This window comes from Spinacia oleracea, chromosome 4 (genome assembly GCF_020520425.1).
Source record: "Spinacia oleracea cultivar Varoflay chromosome 4, BTI_SOV_V1, whole genome shotgun sequence".
In the NCBI taxonomy this organism is placed as follows: domain Eukaryota; kingdom Viridiplantae; phylum Streptophyta; class Magnoliopsida; order Caryophyllales; family Amaranthaceae; genus Spinacia; species Spinacia oleracea.
In genome coordinates this window covers 139,520,356-139,546,084 of record NC_079490.1, presented here as the reverse complement: position 1 = coordinate 139,546,084, position 25,729 = coordinate 139,520,356, and the positions used below count along the sequence as shown (strand labels likewise).

Below are 25,729 nucleotides of genomic sequence, written 5' to 3'. Positions count from 1 at the left end.
TTGGTGGTATCCCACCACCACCTCATGAATGACCGCATAAAAGATAGGGAGATGTTGAGTCGTAGTATCTCCCAGAAAGTCTCAACCACCGGAAACAGCGAGCTCGCCCTCACCAAAGCCTGGGCGTCCGAGCTCAGGTAACCGAAGACAGTATCGCTCGTCGCTGCACCGTAGCCGCGAACTGTAGTGTCCCTCCTAGCGTGAAGGCGGGTAGTCACGTGATGCTCCAGGTCGTAGTGCAGGTCCCGACCGTCGTAGTACTCAGGACCCACCCATAGGGATCCCGCGCCAGTGGACTGACGCGTCATACCACGCTCCTCGTGGCCGCCAGAGGGAGGTGACGACTCGTCAGACATGCTGATTAACGATACAACAAGGCATTATACCTTTAACAAAATTAGCACTCACACTAATCCCTAAAAAGAGTGCATTCCACTCATGAAATGGAGTCATACAATTTTTGTTCCCTAAAAACATGATACTAAATTCATACTGAGCAAAAACTCCCTAAGTAAAAATTAACTCCAGCAAAATTAAAATTCTTCCATAATTTGTCACTCATGAATTATGAGGAACGCAAGCAATATACCAAGAACACCTACATTGCAAGAAAATACTAGAATCGTAGGTATACTCCGGGGCTAGTATAAACATGCCCAAAATCAACAAAAACCAACATACTTGCGAAAATCAACATGCACAAACTGATTAACATGTCATGTAGAACATTTCCAACTATCTAATTGAAGGAAAGGGGCACAAAATCAAAAACCCCCAAATAGATTTCATGCACAAAAATACTTGACAAAAATACTGAAATTGACAAGAAAGCTCAAAATTACTGAAAATTACTTACATTGGGAAGATTAGGAAGTGATTTGGAGTAGAATTCGTGAACAAAAGTGAAGAAAACGAGCAAAAATCAGTAGAATGAAGTGGAAAAGCGATAACGAAAATGGTGGAAATGGGAAAGGAGGGAGACGGTCTGCGTCTTTTAAAGACCAGTCTCCCCTTTGCATTTTCAACGCCCAGCCCTGGGCGTTAGAAATTCTCTCGCCCAGAGCTGGGCGCTGAAAATGCTTCCCAGACAGCGAATATTCGCTGTCGGGCACGCGCGATTCCCATATTTGTGTAAGATATCTGTTATCTTGATATTCTTTCCCAAAGAAAAAACAGTATTTTAAAAAAAATATCGTTAACAAAAATATACACAGTGTGGGCCCACTTATAGGACACACCTGATCAGGAAATATTGCGACCCACCAACAGGTTTTAATCACAAAAGCCCCTCTACATAGGCAAAATGAAAAGAAAGTAAGAAATTCAAAATGGGCTCGCCCACCCTCAGCGGGCGGGGTCTGCTGCGCAGGTCCTCAGTTTTCGAAAAAAGAATCTTCAAAAAAAAAAAAAAAAACAAAATGAAACAGGCTCGCCATCTTCAGCCGGCGGGGTCTACGTCACAAACCACGTAGGTCCTTATTTTCAAAAAGCACAAACAAATTTCAAAATAGATTCGTCCACTTCTATCGGACGGGGTGTCCACCCTTAGCGGACAGGTTCGCCATCTTTAGCCGGCGGGGTCTACGTCACAAACCGCGTAGGTCCTTATTTTCAAATTTCAAAAACAGATCCGTCCACTTCTATCGGACGGGGTGTCCACCCTTAGCGGACAGGCTCGCCATCTTTAGCCGGCGGGGTCTGCGTCACTAACCGCGCAGGTCCTTAGTCGCTGCAGCGATAACTTTTTCTGGTTTTCCGTTTTTCCAAAAAAGAACGATGTGAGTAGTTTTCCTTTTTTCCAAAAATTAAAAGGATTGGTTTTCCGTTTTTCCAAAAAAGAACGATGTGCTGGATTTTCCTTCGTTTTACGTCCCATAAACACAAGGGGGTTTTCTCGTTTAGCTAGCCCTGAAAATGAGAATCTTTAAAAACATTTTTACCTCGTGGTTGGGCTTGGCCAGGCCCAATTACACTTTATAGCTTTGATTTCGAAAACATCTGTAGCTACTCCCAATGACAAAGTGAGGGAGTTTCTACGCTTCTTTAGATACTTCCAATGACAAAGTGAGGGAGTTTCTATACTATCCGTTGACAAATCCCAATGACACGTGAGGGATATGTCGACACTTCAAGTGATGACCCTTAAGTCAAATGTTATCACTCGGGGGCATGTGAGACCCTCGTAAAAAACAGGTCACCATGACTTGTGTGACGCACTCCGTCTAATACTTTGACCATCGTCTTACTCCAAGACTCAGTCAAAGTGGGGGCTAACTATAGACACCTGCTTTTGTCCCCATTCCCGAAAGGGAAGGTTCGATGATGAGAACATAAATCTCCACTTGACAACGCATCTCCTATAAAATAACGAATCTCAAACACCCTTTTCATTTCACCCGAAACCTGCTATTTATAGAAAACTGCTATTTATGGAAACCTGCTAAAAATAGTAACTGCCGTAATGGGTCACTACTACATTTTTGATCAGATGCAACGGTATAGAAAAGGCTAATGCAACACCTTATTGAGAACCGTTGCAATAGGTGGGGCTAATGTAACGGTGTCTTGTATAAGATTTCAGAAATTCGGGCTAATGCGACGGTAGTTGGCAGCCGTTGCAATAGATGGTCAAATGCGACGGTATATTAGGCTAATGCGACGGTATATTAGGCTAATGCAACGGGTATGCTAATTTATTTTTTCCCTCCCATTTTACGTTATTTCCGCGCTTACTATTTTAGTTTTTTCCCTTCTATTATTTCCCCAAAATTTCAAAACCTGACCACACACTTAATTTTCGGTAAAAAAATAAAATAAAATAAAAATAAAAATAAAAATAAAAATAAAACACACAAGCAAACAGCCAAACACTGCCAAAAGAAAATCCCTAATTTTCTAGGAGAGAGACTTGAGAGAAAAAAGGATAGAGTTTTTAGGGTTTCATCAAAATTTTGGCAAATTCAAACTATTTGGTCTGGAATTCGCAATTAGGTTCGACGTTAATCGAATTTCTTGGGCTGCGACATTCTCTCACGTCGCTTGATTGTTGTTCATCGAGCAGGAGGGTTGATTTGGGCTTCGCATAATAGTTCGAACAGGAGGGTCTGGAATTCACGGTATGTATAATTACACTTTGTTTTTTTTAATTTCTTCATAGTTGATTATTGGAGCATATTCTGTAAATTTGTGATATTTGATTTAGTTTACTGAACTTTGATGATGGAAGGCAGAATAGTCGTGATATTTGATAAATCTGTGATATTTGATTTGTGAGCCAATTTGTGATATTCTTAGTTACTAAATTTGTGATATTTGATTTAGTTTACTAAACTTTGATTGAAGGCTAGCTTTTGAGCACCAGTGAGAACTGAGAAGACTGGTTATTAGTTGAGATTAATACCCCTTAATTTTCCCCCAAATTCCCAAATTAATTAGAAAGGGGTATATTGTTATGGATATCAGAGTAAGGGGGAATGCTGTTTACTCAGTATTGGGATATTCTGGAAAAAAATGTTGATAATAAAAGGGTCATATTTTGCTTGTATCTAGGCAAAAGTCCACGAGAGAATTGAGGTTGATATTTTTCAAATACCCCCTTTCCCTATGCAAAATTTTACTAATTATTGCAATTTTGAGAAGAAATTAAGAAAACTACAGTGAAATAAGAAATTAAGAAAAATTAAGATGGGTGTGTGAAGAGGGTAGATGATGAAGGCATGGGTGACTGAGAAGACCGGTTATATACAATTAGAAGCCTAGAAGACACTGACATCCAATTTTATGAAAATTTTGCATATTTTTTTGTTCAAAAGTGAAGTGTCTAGGTGTAGTAACCACGTCCCAAGTCAAGTATCTGACACTAGGACTTCAGAAAAAGTGAATTCCCGGGTCAACATAGTTCCACTTCGTAAGCGCTAAGGACTAACGGGACCTCTGGTTCTGTATTCCTAGAATCTCTTCACACTCCACCAAAGTAGGATTTTGAACTCAAGAGTTATAGCTTCTGGAGTAATTTTTTTGTTAGCAATGTAGCATTCACTGCCTTCTTGAATAGCTACTGTCTACTAGTGTGCTGTAATTCTGTTCAAGAAACTTTGACCTTTTATCATTGCATATTAACATTGCCATTACCAGACATGGAAATTAGTACTTGTTGTCTTCCCTTAATCATGCATACATTAAATCATTTTTAACTCCTTACTGAGAAAAAACAGACCTTTTATTACCATGCCTTGCATGCCGCATCTTATTGTTTGATCTAATTCTAATAGATTCTCTTTTATTGTGTAATATTGTTGTTTATCTAAAGATAATCACTGTCTGACTGGACTTAACTTATACGGTTATACCTGATCTAATTATAGAGGCTTTTAAAAGCGCATTTTACAGTGTGAAGAGAAGTGCACCTCTTCTGTGATATAGGGTGGAGATTATCGATCTGTAATTCTTAACTACATATTATAAGCTACATAATTGCCGGTTTCTACAATGTTAAGTGATGATCCATTTAGAGATTTGTTAGAAGGGAGAAAATTTGCATAGGATCAATACTATTTGATTTTTAACTACATGTTTCACTTTGTTAAGAGAATAATTTATCTTTATACTTGATTATTTTTTAATATGTTACCATGTTCATATACTTTGCACAAGTGGCAATAGGATCGATCTGAAGACTCACTTGTTAAAACATGCTTTCATTTTTAGCAAAAGCATTGCATTTTGGTTAAACCATTATGTTGTTGGTTATCTCATATCAGACGGGTCATAAGTTGTTTCTACATGAGTAGTAATTAATGATTCAGCTCATCAAACATGCATTAAACCGCTAATAGCTTGTTATTTGAGTCACTCTGTTCTGTTGAATAACTTATGTGCAACTTGCTAAGTATTAGCTATTTATTTGTATCTTTTGCAATGTTTCCGCTTGATTGCATGCCTGCTACTCATGTTATAATATCTTCTCCTTATTGAGACTGCCTGGTTGCACCAAATTACGGAGTGGTGGATGGCTGCCAAATGGAGTGAACACTACAAAAAAAGACATCAAAAAGGGCGACAATATTTAAACAAAAAGGGCGAATTTAATTTTGCCGTTGTAAAATATATCAAACAGGGCGAAAATATGTCGTTGTATTAGTTCCATTTAAAAAGGGCGAGTAATGAAATTTCGCCCTCCTTGATAAAAAGTTAAAAATAAGAAGTTCTGAATCGTCTTCTTTGATCATACCCAAAATCTTAACCCTTGTAAATCATAATCTCTCATTTTTTTTTCCCAAAGTCACTCTCAGCTTAAATTATTAACTTCTCCCTCTTCCCCTACATCTCCTCCAAAACCCTCCATAGATTTTCCAACAAACCATAATTTATTCGAAAATTGGTCGAAATTGGCCAACTCGTTCGTTGTCCAGATTGTAAGCTTGGAGGTTTGTTCGAAAATTGCTCGAATTCTGTTGAAATTATGTCAAATTCTGACTTAATGGTATAATCTCTCTCCTAAATCTTCAATTCACACCCAAATTCCCCTAATTAGTTGAAAATTGTTCATAAACCCTAATTTGTTGAAAGTTGATCAAATTGATTTGCTGCTTTTGTTCGTTAGCTACATGCATCATCAAAAGCTACTGGTATCATTAACTTATCGAGAAATTTTCCAATTGCAATTACCGGAGTCATTTATTTTGTTTGACTATTTCTAGTTCATCATTATTTGCTTGAATTCATTTAGTTACTTATTTTGTATGTTTTTTGCTGGTATGTGGTTGAATTGTTTTGCATTGTTTGTATATTTATGATTTATATTCTCAAGTTTTTTTTAATTATTTAGGAATCACTTAATTAATATGTACTGATATGAGAGATGGAGTTTCTGCAAATATCCTCTCATAAAGAGGATATGAGAGGTAGAGTTTCTGCAAATCTCCTCACATTGTAGATTTTCAATTGTGTTTTTCAATTTGCATTCAGTTTACACCAGCTCAACCAAGTTAGCTATGTTACATTGTTATGACCTGACATGAGATTCCTGCTCTTCACTTGATTGTGTATTTTCTGGTGTTTTGCCTAAAAGAACCAATAGAATATGATTATTTATGAAGATCTTCAGACATTGGCCGTTTACATTTTCTGATTGCAGTTGTGCATGCACCTTTTATCCTAAGATGATTGTATACACCTAAAATATTGTAGGCCAAGGCTACATATGGATGACACATAAAGAACCGGGAACTGATCTATGGGACCTGGTAATGAGAAGCCAGCAATTGTGGCAGATGTTTGTAGACAACTTACAAGATTAAGGCATTAATCCTCTCCAGTCAGTAGGTTTGAAGAAGACAGGTCAGTAATAAGATTTCTGATCTATGATTACCATTTCATGACCTGCATTACTGAATTATTGCTCGTTCATAGGTTATGTTGGTACTTTAGACGGCCTGGAAGTATATATATATATATATAATATATACTCCCTCCGTCCCGGAATACTTGACTTGTTTTCCTTATCGGGCCGTCCCTTAATACTTAACCTGTTTCTAAAAATGGAAATACTCTAACAATATTATATTATTTCTCACTCCACCCCCTATTAACCCACCTACCCCCTACTCCATACAAAAAATAATTAAAAATTCAACCCCTACTCTCCCCCAACCCCACCTCTTAACCCACCTCCCACTAACTACATTAAAATAATACCCCACTATCAACTACTACCTATTAAATTAAATAAGTCAATTCAAGTCCCTTAAACTCTGTGCCGGTCAAACCGGGTCGAGTATTCCGGGACGGAGGGAGTATATATATATATATATATATATACAAACAACATGGTGGTTGGGATGTGTAGATATAGTACATACTCTCGGGATTGAGTTGTAGTTGCTTGTTATTTTTGTTGTTACAGTTTGTGTTTTTTTCTCGGTGAAGGTGAACTCTCGCTACATATTGTAGTCCATTACTAATGTGAAGATATGTTCTCAAAGAAAAGTTTAGAAGTATACTTGAATACCTCATAATAAGAAGTGTCTTAGATATAGAGTTTGGCATTGCAGATATTTGGGAAATAGATCTATAATGACATATGTTTGATGTAATATGTAACATGTAGTTGAAATTCAAGTTTTCTGTCTAAGATGATCAATTGACCAGTCGAAGAAATTCAGTGATTTAATGCTGTTATTTTTCAAGTAGGGAGTTTGTTGGTTGGTAGAACAACCAAAGAAGAGGCAGGACCATTTGCAAAAAATATATCAGATGGTAGTTGCAGAGATAAATCATGTCATAGGACTGCTTTTAATAGTACTGCTATACCCATTGTCAGCCTTCGACCATAACATAACTCCTCCATTTTTAGCGGAACCCTTGATAATAGTTGCACTTGAGATATAAAACCACTGTTAGTGATGCTGGTAATCCAAGGAAGACCTGTCCAGCTTGAACCGATATCCATTCTTCTTCTGTTTTGTTTGTATTTGTTGCTTCAGTAGATGCTGGTAGTCCAAGGAAGACCTGTACAATTTTTGTTTGTATTTGTTGCTTCTGTTTTGTTCTTTCTTGCTGCTGGTCTAATAGTTGCTTCTGTTTTGTTCTTTCTTGCTGCTGGTCTAATAGTTGCTATTGGTCTAATAGTTTGTAATTGTTCTTTCTTGATGCTTCTGTTTTGTTCTTTCTTGCTGCTGGTCTAATAGTTGCATTCTGTTTTGTTGCTTCTGTTTTGTTCTTTAATTTCTTGCTGCTGATCTAATAGTTGCTGCTGGTCTAATGTATATACGTTACTCATCTCCTAGTATGTCTGATCATTGTTTCTTGTTATTCTGATCAGTTAATTATTGAGTTAGCTAGAGGTATATACGTGTATCATATGTGCTCTCACAGAATGCAAATTTATAAAAATGATTGATTTATGAGCAACTGTTATATCAGATGGGTAAATTTCATGAGATTTTCGAAATGAATGCACAGATTGGTACCTATGAACGTCTTCAATGGCGTATTGTCTGGGCAACGTATTTTCTCCCCCGATCAATAATCATCAATCCTTATTTATGTACAACTCTCACTTACACTCTTCAGAATACACAATGCCTTCTCTCTCTATCTTTTCTCTACTTAATTCCTAGAGTTACTGTCAAGTACAACTCCCTCAATTGCTGTTTGTCTTGTAGCTAGGTGGCAATAGTTCATGCACTGGATTTGTATCTATTGCCTTTGTTTTTGGTGTTATGATCATAACAATTAATATTGTTGTTATTAACAACCCTTTTTTTCTTGATTCTCTGAGTTTTTCCATCTTTTTTTTAATTAACCAGAAAGTTTTGGTTCACTAATTAACAGGAAAAGAGTTCTTTGCTTTCTGTCAGCTTCACCCTTATTATTACAATATTGCTCCGTTTTTGGGGATTTAAACATTAGTAGTTCTTGTAATTGCCCCACATTCAACACCTTTTGGATTTAAACTTGTACCATCTTTAACTTGTGCTCATTCGTGATTTAAACTTGCAGGAGCATGGTGCGCTAAATGGAGAAGAAATGTAGATCTAGCAATGAGACGGTGGAGGCTCTTATTTGTTTTGGGTCGTTTTGTAATTCCTAGTAACATTGAATTTGTTTCTATGGATTTTAATTTTATGTACTTTTGTCATTAAAAACACCAAATTAATTAGTGAACAACTATTTTGTAATGAAGGTGTCATATGGGCACTAATATTGTAATATTACTTTTCAAGTCAATGAAAATCTTTTGTTATTATTATTATTATTATTATTATTATTATTATTATTATTATAATAATAATATTATTATTATTATTATTATTATTATTATTATTATTATTATTATTACTATCATGAACCGTTGCATTAGGTGCCCAAAAGGGTTTTTTGTGTACAAAAATTTACCGTCGCATTAGGAAAAAGGCGTTGCATTATTTCATGAAGCTATTGTAGGTATCCGTCGCATTAGCTAAAATAACCGGTCGCATTAGTTAAAATTAGTCGTCGCATTAGCTAAATAAACCGTCGCATTACTTTAATTACCCGTCGCATTAGCTAAAGAACTAATGCGACACCCCATCTATAAACCGTCGCATTAGGTGGAAACCTAATGCAACGGTATTAATTTTCCGTTGCATCAGGTCACTGAGCGTTGCATTAGGCCTAATGCAACGCCACCGGATGCAAGGGTCATTTGGCGTCGCGTTAGGTCTAATGCGACGGATTTTCATGCCTAATGCAACAATTTTAGGCGTCGCATCTGACTAGAAATGTAGTAGTGGGTGGTTGTTAAAAGTGGCAAGTCATAAAAGATAGAAACATGTCAGAATTAGGTGTTGCACTCCAACATAAAACCTAAATGAGATAGAAATTGCGAGAGAATCCTATTCCTAATACGATTCGAAAATAAGAGTTACGTATTAATTAAAATCCTAACGAGCCTAGAGTTCGTAACGGGCCCAGATGCATTCCATCATAAAATTAATACGCACTAAAAGACTCGATTAAGTCTCATACACTCCGGATTCTAAGAGTCCGAATCTGACAAAGAAACGGCCCAGACCCTATTTTCAACGCCTGGCCCTGGGCGCCGAAATCTTCGACGCCCAGCCCTGGGCGCTGAAATTACCTGGGACGTGTTCTTTCCTAATTCCTCGTGGATTAGAGTTCTACAATTCTATCTTTCCACGAACTCTTTTCTATAAAATAGCCCCAAGTTCGACGTGAAAGGACACACAATTCATATTCTGAGTATTGACTCCAACCCCTAAGCCTCACGCTGCGAAATTGATCACGCGTTTTGTCGCAATCGATCCAAAAATCGAACAGAACGTATCCTGTCCCATAATTTGAGATTCGTTAAATAAAAGGAGAAATAGCAAAGTCAAAGTGGTTAGTTTTCTGAGAACCGTGACGCACCTCTCTAGGGTGCGTCGTAATGTGTCCCTTTTCCATAATTTAAATGCTTTCCTCGCCCTTTTATGAACTGTTAAACTAATTAAATCTGATTGTTCTATCAAACTAATAAAGATAATATTTTTGGGAAATTGGATTATCATGCTAGGTCCCTTAATACAATCTAAATCAGATAACCGCGCTCGATCTAGTATTATATGTTGCATATTGTTAAAATCAACTCAGATTAGTTTAATAGTTAACGCATGTCCCTTCAATTATTTATGCTGAGCTAGTAAGGATATCCTGCCTCTGGAGTTATCGAAGAGCGAGTACTCCTCTCGGTAGTTACAGTCCCCCGAACCCTCAATCTCTACCTTGCGGGTGTATATTGAGAGATCCCCACACCAGGGATCACAAGGGAACCTACGGCCGCCGTGGGGTCAAACATAATTGCACTCCCTTTATATCACGATAACCGGGTTTTGTCAGTTTTTCTCATTGTCGTTAAAAACTAAATGGCGACTCCTATATTACTAGTCAATTGGGTGTAAACTCACAGGAAATCCAATTACACTTGATTTGACAAAAAGAAACGTCACACCCACGAGGGACGAGGTCACGCATTAGCCTCGCGCTTTTTCGACCCCCTCACAGTCTAAGCCGAGCCTTTTGTCAGATTTGGACTCTTAATTACGGAGCTTTTGAGACTTATCTGAGTTTCTTAGTGCGTATCAACTTATGACGGAATGCGTCTGGGCCCGTTACGAACTCTAGGTTCGTTAGGAATTTAATCAATACGTAACTCTTATTTTCGAATTATAACAGGAATAGAATTCCTTTTGCCGATTCTATCTCTTTTAGGACTTATGTTGGAGTGCAACACCTAAATCTGACAGATTTCTATCTTTTATGATTTGCCACTTTTAACAACTACCCGTTATGGCAGTTACTATTTTTAGCAGGTCTCTATAAATAGCAGGTTTGGCTGAAATGAAAAGGGTGATCGAGATTCGTTATTTTATAGGAGATGCGTTTCCAGGTGGAGATTTATGTTCTCATCATCGAACCTTCCCTTTCGGGAATGGGGACAAAAGTAGGTGTCTATAGCGGGCTGGCTGCTCGCCTTTGCTTGCGAGCTCGCTGGCCCGTTGGGCCTTGCACGCTTGCGTGCTTGGCTCCCGATGCCCTTCGTATTTGTGATTAATATCTTTCCGATATTATTTATCGTTTCGTATACGACGAATCACCGTCATACGATACGACTTATTCGTGTCGCCCAGCTTACGAATATTCACGATACGATATACGATTCCGATGCAAGGTCGTATCGCATAATACGTTTTCCAAAACTAATTCCCGAAAAGCTATTAAATGAATTTTCGATTCATTTAATCCGTGATCTGTTACGTGCCATTGGTGTGACCTTGTAGGTTCGGTCAAGAGTAAGTTGTAAGCTTAATATTCATTAGAACTCACTGATCGGAAGCATTTCTCCAGATAGCTGTTCCGATCACTTGATCTCACTGAATTAATTGTTCGCAATTAATCTGAACCTTGGTATTAGACTTAATGCACCTTGGTTGAAGGACATATTTCCTTCATGTTATCCTTTTCTAGCACTCCTTCTCTTTGGTCAACCAAGTATTGCTTCAGGTACCCTCGGCGGACGAGGTCCTCTACATTATCCTTTAGCTGGTGATACTCCTCGGTGTAATGGCTGTAATTGTCGTGGAATTTTCACCACTTATTTCTATTTCTGTGCGTGGATTTCAACTTGGCTGGCTTCTCCCACTTCTCCTCGTGATTATGGAGGCTGTAGATTTATTTTTGGGAGAGAGAAAGAGGGGAGTACTTGGTGTATTTGTGTTGCAGATCACCCTTTTTCCCTTCCTTCTCCAGGATAATAGCTCTTGCACCCAGCTTCTATTTCCCCTTTCTTGAGCTGCCCTCAAGCTTGCTCTAATTTTCTTTTGTATCCCTCGGCTCCGAGTAACCTTTTAACTTTGTTGCACCTTTGTTGAACTCTTCGGTTCTGATGAACGCATCCTCCTTTTGTAGCACGACAACTATTTTAGTGGGGTTTTTCATTGACAGTTTGTCACGGAACCTTCCTTCCAAAAGCGCGTGCTTCAATGCAAAGATTGCGACATCGGAATACAAGTTAGGGATGTTGGTTGATTCTTTCATTATCCTGGCCGTGAAGTCCCGAAGACTTTCGCTTATATCTTGTTGTACCGATGTAAGCTCCGCAGTGGTTCGTTCACGGCGGTTGTTGCTGACGAACTGAACTTGGAATTTCTTGCTCAGATCCACGAAGGTGACGATTGAACCCTTCTGCAGCGATCAGAACCATTCTCCTGCCACCCTGGTTAGTGTAGTTGGGATGTATTTTCACCAACATGCTTCAGATTGGGGGCTCAGATACATCTGCTGCTCGTAGAAGATTACATGGTCTCGCGGACCGGTTGTTCCGTTGTATGTCAGATGCGCTGGTAGCCTGACCTTCGGGATTTCTTCCATGACTAATTCTTCAATGAATGGGGAGGAATTCGGCGTCATTACCTTCTTTCCTAGCCTCTCTCTAACTCTTATGATTCCCGAGGTTTTTGCGTGAGAATTCTCGGGTGTGCCACGGGGGCTAGGAGTTCAATCGCGCTCCTCTTACTCCTCCTGGCAGCTTGGCTGCTAGTTCCAGGTTGGTCATTGGATCTGCTTGAATCACCAATCCTCTCGTACACCGAAGGCCTTAGCCTACTAAGCACTGTACTTTGGATCCGGGTAGGTCGACTTGCAGTTGTCCCATCGCTTTGGAAGGTCCATGGGGTCGGTGATCTGAACCAATCTGGTTGATCCTAGTCCTTTTCCTTGGTGTTCCAGGTGTTTTCCGTCCATCATGATGTCAGATGAGTCCCTGTCAGATGATCCTAGGCCTTTTCCTAGGTTGTGGCTCCAGGTTTAGATGTCTCCTCACTCTCCGGTGTATGCGACGGTTATTTATTGCATTCTGTTCCTTTTCATTGAAAAGGAAGTTCTTCATTATGGTTATGGCCGCGGTCAGTCTTCCTGGGTAGGGACCGGAGGTCTGGAGGCCACTGTGTGTGTGCGCGCTGTCCGATTCGGCTGTGGACGCACTTCTGATTCGTCCTCTGACTCGTAGTCGTGGAGGTTATCCATTCTTGAATGAAAAATGGTTGGTTTTACAAGGCTTTGCAGTATCTTCCCCATAGACGGCACCAAATTGTCTCGGTATTGAAACAATGGGATTCGGATTGAAGGCCCTTTCGTTGATGTGGAAGATCTTGCTTGATTGATTGTGTGGAATCTAAATATACCTGGACAATGACAAAGTTACTAGCATCAGGGGTGTTTCCGAGAAAAGCCGCTCTGATGCCTAAGTAAGCACTTGTACAGATTCTAGAGAGATTTTTCTAAAGAATTGTAAGTGTAAAGACAATGAATTGGACGCACCTTCTTATTTATAGTGTTTGTGTAGTAATTGTAATTAGGTCATTTATTACTTGATGGACTGTGGGCCGCTTGAATGAGGCATGGAGCCTTTATTTAGGTATGGACTTATGTTGTGTATAGCCAAGTGGGCTTTTTGGAAGCATGCCTAATTGAGAGTCAATTGGGAACCCAAACATATATAAAGGTCAACGGATCTGAAGGGCTATTTGGCCATAATCTTACTAACGATCGATCCTCTCTCTATCACTCCATATATATATATATGTAATTAAACGTAGAATATTTTGTTGAAAATGGGACCATAATCAATTATTGTTTTAAGAAAAATCTGATATTTGAAGGTACATTATAATACAACCTAAATCAAACAGACAATTGAACACACGCAAACAGAAATTGAAAAACACTTGGATTACAACAATGAAATTACAACACCAGTTGCTTAAGAAGTCTTATTGGCGGTGTCGAAAATCTTTTGGCATTACGGAGCTTAAAGAACAATGGGATCAATGAGAACAAGTTGAACTTTTTGTTGCATATTTTGACTTACGATGGAGTAATCATCTTCCCCAAGACGATAGAAAACTTCAATGACTCTTGAAAGGTTGAGGATACGAGTCATTAATGGCCTTGGGAATGTTGTTGGGCGAAGCATCTCCTTGTTTAAATCCTTCCATGCATCCTCCACTATATTATGAAGTTCTTTCAACGCAATTTCCTCAGTTACTCCAAATTGCTTCATGTAACATTCTACAACTGACGCTACATGATCCCTTTTTCGCTCAATCTGTTAATTTAAATGTTACACACCAAAGAATATAAATAACTTTTTAATCAATATATAAATTATTACTTATGAGATTTAATTTATTACCTTATAACTAGCCATGTCTCCAATAAGCCTCCCAATAATACATGAAGCCTTGACGGGTTTGGGAGTCTGGGTAACCCATTCGAAAGCTTCTGTTGTTGCAAATTCTCCCATTCCTAAGAAAGTTGTTCCCGACATCAAGGTGTAGCCAGCCGTTGTAATGGCAGCATCATTGAGATACTCATCATATGTTGGTACATATTTTTCTTGGCACCACTTGGCCTCTTGAAAGTATCCTCGACATTGAGCTTTCATCTACAAAAACATAATGTTTGGATTTTATAAGCGAGCCGAGTGATTTTATATTAGTGAAATGAGGATCTTTGATCTTCCTTATTTTAGACAAAATTGTCATACATACCAATTCTCGAACATAAGGAACGAGCTTTGATCTTCCTTGGTTAGCTAAATCTTGTTCAAATCGAACAAAAGTATCGAGAAGAGCCTCATAAGTCAGCTTCATGTAGTCAGGAAGTTGGTTCATGGTGTTTTTGTCCCACCTAATTAATTAATGTAAATTATATATATTCCCTACGTACTAATAAAAAAATTGAAATAAAATAAATTATGTAAGAATAAAAAATCACTCAAGTTCCGATGACTTACCTTTGGACAGCATCAGTGTAAACTTGTAGTTCTTCAAAGAAACCATATGCATCATATGTATCATCCATAACTGATGTCATCTTGTACAATTTTGTAAATATTTGTCTACCCAATGCATATTTGGGTTCATAGAAAGTTCCCAACATCCAAAAGTATACTTCCGCAATTCTGTCCCTCGCAAATGGTAATTTTGTGCCAAAATTAAGGTTTCTCCACCACCTAATTAATTAAATTGTTAGCATTTTATCCTTTGTTCCTCGTATGCACATTGCACAACACCTTACTATATATGCCTTACATACAATTCATGGGCAAAGTGTTATAATCACGTACTTAGAGAGGTCTCGTAGCTCAATCAAGTGTAACGTTTGGAGCAAGTTGAAATCTAATTTTGCAAATTTTAGCAGAGTTTCGTCGTGCATAGGTTCAGCTTCATACGTGGAAATGTAATATCTAGACAACAGCCTCGTGACGCCTTTGTGGAGGGGTAACTTCAAGGCTTGACTGACTTGGGTTGCTAAGGGATCACTTAGTTGGTCGACCAATGCTCTAAGCTTAGATGTTGTAAATACCACAGCTTCGTCGAGTATGTTCTCTCCATGCACCCTAAGATAGGAGGCTTCATACAAGTTTAGTATGCCAACTGCATCTTCTATCAAGGATTCTTTGAAGTTTCCATCCTCCGTCTTAAACTTGTTGAAAACATCTGTTTCATCATTCAACATATCCACGCACAACATTGCATTAGAAATATTTATTCAAATTTAAATAAGGATCGAGTTCATTTGTTAAAATGGAAAAATTAACATCTTCCATTTAACGGCCTCCAATTTAAATCTCCCGTAAATACAATATACTTTCTCTTACCCATCTAATTTCCCTAATTTTATTATATTTAGTATTTGACTAGTATGTAGTATATTCAAGTACGTTGCTACATGTAACAAACTTATGCCTTGTTTGGATATAGACATTTCATTTCAAATGATGGAATTGGGCCAAATTCAGTGTTTGGGAATGCAAATCATTTGGAATTGATTTGGCCCAATTCCACACACTTGTTAAAAATAGCCTAAAATGATAATTTCAAATTCTTTTAAAAACCATGTCATTTCAAATACCACCACTACTGTCCTTGCTTCCTCCGCCCAAGCCTCCAAAGTCCAACACCTGACGTCTCCAGCTCCTCTTTGGCTCGATCAGATGCATCTTCGATGTCTACTCTGACCATTTGATTCAAAACAATGTTCGATGCAACTTCTTAATACTCCGTAGGATCTTCTATTTGATTCACGTGTTCTTCTATCGTAGATCTTACTTCTCCATTTTTTCCTCTCTTTGATAAATAAAAGGATGATGAAAATTGCAGATAGGATGGTGGAAGATTGAAGAAGAAGGGGATTAGTGATATCTTTACATTGTTAGGTGCGAGTTAATCATTCAATGTGAAATAGAACATATATTTAATTTCTTTCTACTGACAATGAATCTGAAATGATGGAATTTGAGTTATTGTTTTACCCAAACAAGTGATTTGGAATTGAATGTCAATAATTGAAATGAAGGAATTGAAATGAATAATTTGAAATGAAATACCTATATCTAAACACTACCTTAATGTTTTTCATACGTACGTAATACCATTTATAATGAATTGAAATAGTATTTTGGCCCGAGCAATGCCCCGAATAATTACGTGAACGAAAATGATAAAGGTCGCAACATGCGATATTTAAGCCGTGTCACAATGATGACATGACATGCTTATGTATCATGATTTAAATTGAAAACTAAAATATTTAACTTATATAACTTATTATACATGTTACAAAAAAGGTAGGAAAATCTTAATTTTCTAATTTCTTTATATCGACAACCTTATTTGCATATTTTCATAGTAAAAATATTGCATAGGTAGTAAAAATATTCTGATGACGCATATCCTATGTGGCCCCTATATGTGCCAATTAAACTGCGACACGTAAGATTGTGACCTTTATCATCACCCGTCTGTGAATAACAATTAATTATCATAATTCTTTAATGAAATTATGTTTTAATTTTTTTCACAAGATAATTATTCTATATTATATCAATATTAATTTTTCAAACATATCATGTAAAGTGCATGTTATAGCTTAATTGGTTAATGTTCTAGTGTTAGAACTGAAGGTTGCGGGTTTGAATCTTATGCAAATCATGTTTCTCATTTTTTAAATAAAAGTGGATTAATATCATGGACTTATGGATCGAGGGAGAACACCACGTGGCATGGGGACATTTGTAAAAACGTCTTTTAATATATAGTGTAGATAGATAGATAATTGTAAATTTTACTTTCGGTTAAAAAAATAGGTAACTCAAATAATTCCGAGAATATCATCATACCAGATGAGACATAAAAGCCATGTTGTCTTAAGAGACGAAATCTAAGGGAGACGAAGTGGAGATCGTCCTCATAACGAGCATCATCTTGTGAATATCTCATGTTAAAATGCTGTAAATTGGCTTCAATTTCATCTTCAAAGTGGTATGCAACCCCAAGTTGCTCCACTACATCTATCAGTATCAGTCTTTCTTTTGGATTTTCAGAAACACCCTGAATCTTTCGCCTCACTTCCTCTTTTAGCGCCATCACCTCTTCCTCCCTTTGTCTTTGAGTAATCTACACTCATTCATCAGCCACATATAGAAGAAACATGAGTATATATGAAGCTTAATTATTTGTTACTATTTCTGTTTCATAAACATCTTTAAAGTTACTATTTGCACAAATATTAAAACATAAATGAAAAAGTTGGTTGAATATAATAAAATATTGATAAAATAAGATAAATGTGAAAAAAAGTGGGTGGGTGTAAGAAAAAAAATGAATAAAGTAGGAGAAAGTGAGTGAAAAATTGTAAATATTGTGGGGTAAGAAAGATAAGGTGGTAAATTTTCATGTTCAAAAATAGAATAAAGCAAAATGTAAAGAACATTATAAACACAAATTCTTAATTACAATGGGTGTACAATAAATATTGTGCACCGGAGTAAAAGTTAACTCAAAATGCTTAAAAGTTAAGCATATATGTAAAAGTTATCTATTTTTCAGTGACAATTTTTTCATTTTAGTAACACTTATTTCATCAAAATACCTAATAATGTATAAAATTAATCATTTAACCCTTTAAAATATTTATCTATCAATTTTTTTTACTAATATAAAAGTTAATCAAAACTAGGTTAAAGTTACAAAAAAAGGGGGTTAAAGTTATCTTGGTGTACAATAAATTTATTGTACACCTTGTGCGCGCAAGACCTTTTGCATTATAAAACGGGCTAAAACGAAAAATGTAAATATCATTTTAAAACGAAGGTAGTATATATTAGACCGTGAGACACATGTGCAATATGCTCACTGTAAACTAAAAGTACAAAAGTGTATATAAAAAATATAAAAGGGTGTTTTCCATCAACTACTCAATAATTCTTAAGTTTCAACTTCTGTGAACAATTAATTACTTTATATATTTATTTTTGTAAAGGGTTATTAAGTCCTCCTTCCATCCCTTAATACTCGCACCGTTTTGACTTTTTGTACTATTCACATAATTTATTTTGACTATATTTTATTTCTAGTATATGAAAACAAATGCTAGTATATAATATTTCCTCCCTTTTTTAATACTCGCAACATTTGTTACTTTCACGCATGCCAATGCACAACTTTGGTCACATATATCTTAAATTCTCTTTATTCAAATATTATAAAAAGTTGATATTTTGAAAATACACATTGAGACGAGTATAACAAGATCTCACATGACTATGTTTCATACTATATAAAAAACACAAAAAATAGTCAAAGTAGATTTTATAAATGGTGTAAAAAGTTCAAACGTTGCGAGTATTGAAAAACGGATGAAGTATATTGTAGGCTTCATCTTAATATATAGTTTTAAAATATTTATATTTTTATAAGTTTTTAAAATATGTAGTTAAAGATATTAGTGGTCAAAGTTGTGCATTAGCAAGTGTGTCCAATCAAATTAAACCGGTGCGAGTATTAACGGGCGGAGGGAGTATCGTTTAAGTTTCAACTTTTGCTAACCACTGCTAATACGTAAACGTTCACATTTTCACTACCATCTCTCAATATAGCGTATGTAAAAGTGTCTCCCACCAAATTGTTGAACTTCTTCTTGTGAAATGGTAATGATTTGCAAAAGTTAAAACTTCAAAGCTAATTTACAGAAAATAAAAGTACAAGTAGTTGTTCGCAAACGTTGAAATTGTGGTTGATTTTTTTAAAATGACATTATAAGAACGTTATATCGTACTTGTTCGTTTAACATGCATGCCAAATAGATAGTGAAGGTCATGTTGTCACGATCTCTACAAAATTATGTATTATTAGAGACAAACTTTGAGACGGGTTCTATAAGCATTACAAATTTGAGACGGATTACTAAAATTTTGTCTCTAAATGAAAATTGAGATGGAAAATTTGTCTCTATATGGAGTTTCAAAAATTTCGTCTCAATTTTGTAATGGATTTGCTAAAATTCCTTCTCAAATTTTTTTGAGATGACCATTAAAGGGACGCTCTATTTCTGTCTCAAATCCATCTCTAATCATTATTTTGAGACGAAATTGGACTAATTAAAACAAAAAATTTAATCTTTATAAAATTATTATTTTGTAATGAACGTATCTAGTTCGTTTCAGTATTTTTTAAAAAAGCCACTTTTGGAAAAATTATCAAGGTTGTTTTAGCCCTACCATATTATGTCACATGTGGAATATACGAGTGTTGCTTGCAATTAACTTGATGGCATAGACAAATCGATGATACAACGAGAATCACTACAATTTCTAATCGGACTTTGAGTATGATTGTTGAAAAATATAACAAGCGTTAAGAAAAGGGTGTAGTAATACTCCCTCCATCCCTTAATACTCGCACCGCTTTTTTTTTCGGGTCGTCCCTTAATACTTGCACCGCTTCAATAAATAGAAACATTTATCAATATTATATTATTTATCACACTTACCTACTACCCTATCTACACCCCTATTCTTTACAAAAAATTATTTAAAAATTCACATACTCCACTCACCAGAGTCACCACTCCCCACCTCTTACACATTTCCCACTAACAATATTAAAAAATATTCCACTGTCAACTAACACCATTAAATTAATAAGTCAATTCAAATGTCTTAAACTCCGCACCGGTCAAATCGGTACGAGTATTAAGGGATGGAGGGAGTAGTAAATTAGAGACAGTGAATGTATTAGAAACGGTGGCAATATTTTATCAAAAAACTAAGAAAACAGAGAAAAAAATGGTAGAAGGGTGGACATCATATATTGTGAGGTCGTCTACGTCGAGACTTGAGAGGAGGGAAGCAATAAAATCAATAAATTAAAGTTTAGGGAATGAATATACTTGATATAATAATATGTTTACATTAATTAAAGTTAAATTTGCATTAAATGTTTATGGATAACTATGTTATATAACTACTATCGATTCTAACTTAACTAACGTCCTTAGAGCGTTGCTTATTGTTTTGGCTTGTAAATAACATTATTAAATGGATTAAAACGAAAAAATTATTTTAAAACGAAATAAAAAGAAAAGCGTACAAAGCAGTAAAAAAAAAAAAAACTAAAATCGATTCCAGAGTACGTGTTTCCAATACCATCCATGTAGATATAGTAGCTTTAATTTATGTTAAAGAAGAGAGATGTAGAAAGTACGTAAGAAAATACGGAGTAGTTAAATATAATTTGGTTCCTAAAGTGGGAAAATACGAAAAGAAGTGAGAAGAGATTAGAAAAATGGAGGAAATAGTCAGTTACCTCGTCTGGGGGAGTGTAGTTGAGAAAGTGGTCACCCCAAAGATTTGGGTGATAATGTGCAAGTGGACGACCAATGTGTGTTTCATCGTGTTGATGAGCATTGCAATAATTAGTAGTTTGCTCCATGTTTTTGTTTTTGTTTTTGTTTTTCTCTTTTTTTTTTTTTTTGTTTCAATTCTGCATTACAACCTTAGCACTGGGAGTTCTTATATAGTGCTTGTTAGACAATTCCAATTAATATTAGGAGATATCTAAATAAGGAGTAGCTTATTTAGAGATCAGGATTAGGAAAAGGAAAACCAATTAAAATATGAAAATAGGGAGTAGCCTAAATTCTATATAAAGGGTTGATGAGGAGATGTCTCATACAACCGAGATTAAGAGAGATTTAGTTTTGAGAAGTTTCTAAATCAATAAAGAAGAGAAGTTCTTTATACAAATTGATCTCTATTTTCTTTATTTGGTATCAGAGCGGCGAAGAATCAAGTCTCGAGAAGGAGACAACGATCCGGGGAAAAGACAGAGCCGCAACCGTGAAAGACGAGCTAGGGCTTCGATTCAATGACAAATCCAAACGATGAGGCGACGCGAGCTCCACCGATTAAGAAAGATCTGCAATGTCCGATGCTTACATCGACAAATTACACCGTGTGGTCGATGAGGATGAAAGTGATATTGCGCGTATACCAAGTCTGGGAAACGATCGAGCCAGGGTCAACAGACACAAAGAAAAACGACGTAGCAACCGCTCTTCTATTTCAGTCGATATCTGAAGCGCTGATTCTGCAGGTTGGAGAGCAGGGTACGGCCAAAAAGATATGGGATGCGATTAAGGCAAGACATCTAGGAGCTGATCGCGTGCGAGAAGCAAGGCTCCAAACTTTAATGGTGGAATTCGACAATTTGAAGATGAACGATGATGATAAAGTGGATGATTTTGCTGGGAAAATTTCTGGTCTAGTGTCACAATCAGCATCACTAGGAAAAGTTATCGAAGAACCGAAAATTGTGAAAAAGTTCCTCACCGGACTTCCCATGGAAAAATACATCCAAATCGTGGCGTCTCTCGAGCAAGTGCTGGACTTAAATACAACACCTTTTGAAGACATTGTCGGAAGATTGAAAGCCTATGAAGAACGGGTCAAAGGCAAGGTGAAAGAACCCGAACAAGGGAAGCTCATGTATGCGAGCAATAGCAAACCTAATTGAGAAGGAAATGGTTTTGGTCAAGAAGGAAGTTCCAGCAACTCCGGTGGCCCAAGTAGAGGTGGCGGAGGCTATAGAGGAAAAGGTAGAGGCGGAAGAGGCAGAGGACGAGGAAGGTCTAATGGCCAATATCGAGAGAAAGAAGGAACAAATAACCAAGACAAAACAAAGAAAGATCTCTCCAATATCCAATGTTGGAGGTGTGATAAGTTTGGACATTATGTGAACAAGTGTCCATTGAGACCACAGCAAGCTCACGAAGCTAACATGGTAGAGACGCAGGAAGCAGATGCGTTGTACCTACACGAGGTGGTGTTCTTGAATGAAGACAAACTGTTTCCAAAAGAACTCGAAGAGAATGCAAGAGATGATTGTATTTGGTATCTAGATAACGGTGCTAGCAATCATATGATAGGAAACAAAAGTTTCTTCTCTACCCTAGATGAAAACGTTAAGGGTAAAGTAAGATTTGGAGATGGCTCGCAAGTGGATATAGTAGGGAAAGGATCGATCACCGTTGTAAGCAAGACAAGGGAACGAAAGCTGCTTAAAGATGTCTACTATATACCGAATCTGAAGCACAACATCATAAGTCTTGGTCAAGTAACAGAACATGGTTGTGAAGTTAACATGAAGGGAAGTATCTTGGTGTTAAAGGATCCTCAAGGAAAATTACTTGTAGAAGTTACAAGGTCAACAAATAGACTGTACAAAACGCCAATGGAGGTTTACATTCCCAAGTGGTTTCAGATCGAGAGTGAGGATCCTACATGGTCTTGGCATGCGCGGCTAGGACATGTAAGTTTCGGTGTAATGAAGACCATGGTGGACAAAGAGATGGTAACAGGTATGCCAAAGACTATTCAAGACAAACAAGTATGTGGAGTTTGTCAAGTTGGGAAACAAGCAAGAAGTCCTTTTCCTAACCAGTCACAGTTTCGCGCTAAAAAGTCGCTGGAATTGGTCCATGGTGACTTGTGTGGACCAATCACGCCTCCTACACCATCTCATAAGAGATACATCTTTGTCTTAATTGACGATTTCTCGAGATATATGTGGACCATGTTACTTAAGGAGAAAAGTGAAGCTTTAGAACGGTTTAAGGATTTTAAAGAATATGTTGAGAATCAAGCTAAGACGACTTTGAAGACTTTTCGAACTGATAGAGGAGGAGAGTTCACATCATTGGATTTCACACGATATTGTGAAAGCCATGGCATCATTAAGCATCTAACAGCTCCATATACACCACAACAAAATGGCGTAGTGGAAAGAAGAAACCGGACATTGATGGAAATGACAAGAAGTTTGCTCAAGGGGATGAAGGTACCTAATCACATGTGGGGAGAAGCGGTGAGACACTCAACCTACATCATAAATCGCGTATCAACTAAAGCACTAGATGGAAAGACACCATATCAGGTCTTCTTCACCAAGAAGCCAAATATCGAACACTTGAGAGTCTTTGGGTGTATCGCATATGCAAAAATCAATGGTCCAGGTTTGAAAAAGTTAGATGATCGATCAAAGGTTGTGATCAATCTTGGAACAGAACCAGGTTCCAAAGCCTATAGACTATATGATCCAAGCGCAAACAAGATAATAGTAAGTAGAGACGTTATCTTCGATGAGAAGAAAGGTTGGGATTGGAAAACGAGGATGGAAGGAAGAGACGAGGAACCAGGAACATTCACTGTCTCGCAAGGTCTAGGTACTGACGTAGAGGAAGATGATGAGACCGTTAATGAAGATGACCACGAAGAAACAGGGTCAAATCATGACGAGGGGGCCGAGGTTCAGGGCTCACCTCAAACTCAGCAGAACACGACGAGAATAGGTCGTGTTATAAGGAAACCAAGTCGTTTCGATGATTATGTTATGCTAGCTGAATACGAAGGAGAAAGCTTGCTGTTTACTATTGATGGTGAACCAGAAACTTATATAGAAGCGGCAGCTATGCAAGAATGGATCAATGCTATGATAGCCGAGCTAGAATCCATCATGAAGAATAAAACGTGGGAGCTTGTTAAAAAACCTGCTGGAGTTAAACCTATAGGGCTGAAGTGGATTTACAAAATCAAGAAGAAAGCTGATAGAACAGTGGTTAAATACAAAGCAAGGCTTGTAGCAAAAGGCTATGTACAGCAACAAGGTATCGACTTTGAAGAAGTGTTCGCACCTGTTGCTCGAATAGAAACCATTCGGCTACTCATATCCTTAGCAGCGAGTAATGGCTGGGAAATACACCACCTAGATGTTAAGACATCATTTCTTAATGGTGATTTGTGTGAAGAAGTGTATGTAACTCAGCCTGAAGGTTTTGAGAAAAAGGGACAAGAAAATCGGGTGTACAAACTGAGTAAGGCTTTGTACGGATTACGTCAAGCTCCTAGAGCGTGGAACCTAAAACTCGACAACACTCTCAAGGAGATAGGGTTTGTCAAATGCAAGAAAGAACCAACGGTTTATCAAAAGAAGACTAAGGGGGATATTTTGATTATTGCAATATATGTTGATGACTTGTTCGTCACAGGAACATCAGTCCAAGTTATTAACCGATTCAAGGAAGACATGTCAAGAAGATTTGAAATGTCTGACCTTGGAAGATTGTCATACTACTTGGGAATAGAAGTAGTGCAAGGAGCTGATGGGATCAGGATAAAACAGGAAGGGTATGCACAAGGGATCCTAAATGACAACAAGATGGAAACATGCAATTTGACTCATGTACCAATGGAGTCAAATCTGAAAATCTCAAAGGCTGAAGAAGAAGAAGAAATCAATGCTACTGCTTATAGAAGAACAATCGGTTGCTTGAGGTATCTGCTTCATACACGACCTGACTTGTCCTACAGTGTTGGAGTTTTGAGTCGTTATATGCAGAGTCCAAGAACATCTCATAGACGAGCACTCAAGCATGTTCTGAGGTATGTGAAGGGGACAACAAAGTTCGGATTATTCTTTAAGAAAGATGGAGCAAGAAGGGTGATTGGATATAGTGACAGCAGTCATAACATAGACGTTGATGATGGTAGAAGTACATCAGGCCATGTTTTCTACTATGGTGCATCTCCAATCACGTGGACTTCGCAGAAACAACCAACGGTAGCATTATCATCATGTGAAGCAGAGTTCATGGCTGCAACAGAAGCTGCAAAGCAAGCAATATGGCTGAAAGAACTATTGAAAGAGATCCTAGGTAAAGAAGACGAGAATGTCATACTAAGGGTAGACAACAAATCAGCTATTGCTCTCACAAAGAACCCGGTGTTTCATGGAAGGAGCAAACACATACTCTCAAGATATCATTTTATACGAGAGTGTGTGGAGAACCTGCAAATCGAAGTCGAGCATGTTCCAGGCGTAGAGCAGAAGGCGGACATTCTAACAAAGCCATTGGGAAAGATCAAGTTCAGAGAAATGAGAAGCTTGATTGGAGTTCAAGAGATTGAAGTACCCGAAATTCATGTTGGAATTAAGGGGGAGAATGTTAGATATTTCCAATTAATATTAGGAGATATCTAAATAAGGAGTAGCTTATTTAGAGATCAGGATTAGGAAAAGGAAAACCAATTAAAATATGGAAATAGGGAGTAGCCTAAATTCTATATAAAGGGTTGATGAGGAAATGTCTCATACAACCGAGATTAAGAGAGATTTAGTTTTGAGAAGTTTCTAAATCAATAAAGAAGAGAAGTTCTTTATACAAATTGATCTCTATTTTCTTTCGTGCTTGCTTTCATTTTTTTCATTTTTTGTTTTTTGTAATAATTTTATTGTCGGCACACACATTTTTTTTATATATCCTTTCTTCAAAGATGATATAGTACTAT

General features: G+C 37.2%; 1 protein-coding gene and 1 long non-coding RNA gene across 3 annotated transcripts; one reads left to right on the top strand and one right to left on the bottom strand.

Annotated features, from left to right (window-relative positions):
* The first annotated feature begins 2,859 nt into the window (after positions 1 to 2,859).
* On the top strand, positions 2,860 to 8,755 carry LOC110797882 (uncharacterized). The gene is made up of 3 exons (XR_002535957.2): positions 2,860 to 3,116; positions 6,190 to 6,339; positions 8,503 to 8,755. It is a non-coding gene; the product is annotated as an uncharacterized lncRNA (long non-coding RNA).
* Positions 8,756 to 13,668: 4,913 nt separating this feature from the next.
* Positions 13,669 to 20,849, bottom strand: LOC110797872 ((-)-drimenol synthase). 2 transcript variants are annotated; one of them, XM_022003000.2, is made up of 7 exons: positions 20,691 to 20,849; positions 17,225 to 17,501; positions 15,170 to 15,542; positions 14,837 to 15,055; positions 14,592 to 14,730; positions 14,234 to 14,485; positions 13,669 to 14,146 (listed from the first exon to the last, which is right to left on the bottom strand). In XM_022003000.2, the coding sequence occupies exons 1-7, from the start codon at positions 20,814 to 20,816 to the stop codon at positions 13,850 to 13,852; spliced, it is 1,683 nt and encodes a 560-aa protein (XP_021858692.2). In that variant the 5' UTR covers positions 20,817 to 20,849; the 3' UTR covers positions 13,669 to 13,849. The 2 variants fall into 2 exon arrangements, with proteins under 2 accessions (XP_021858692.2, XP_056683474.1); XM_056827496.1 differs by lacking the exons at positions 17,225 to 17,501; positions 20,691 to 20,849 and adding an exon at positions 15,958 to 16,785.
* Positions 20,850 to 25,729: the final 4,880 nt, after the last annotated feature.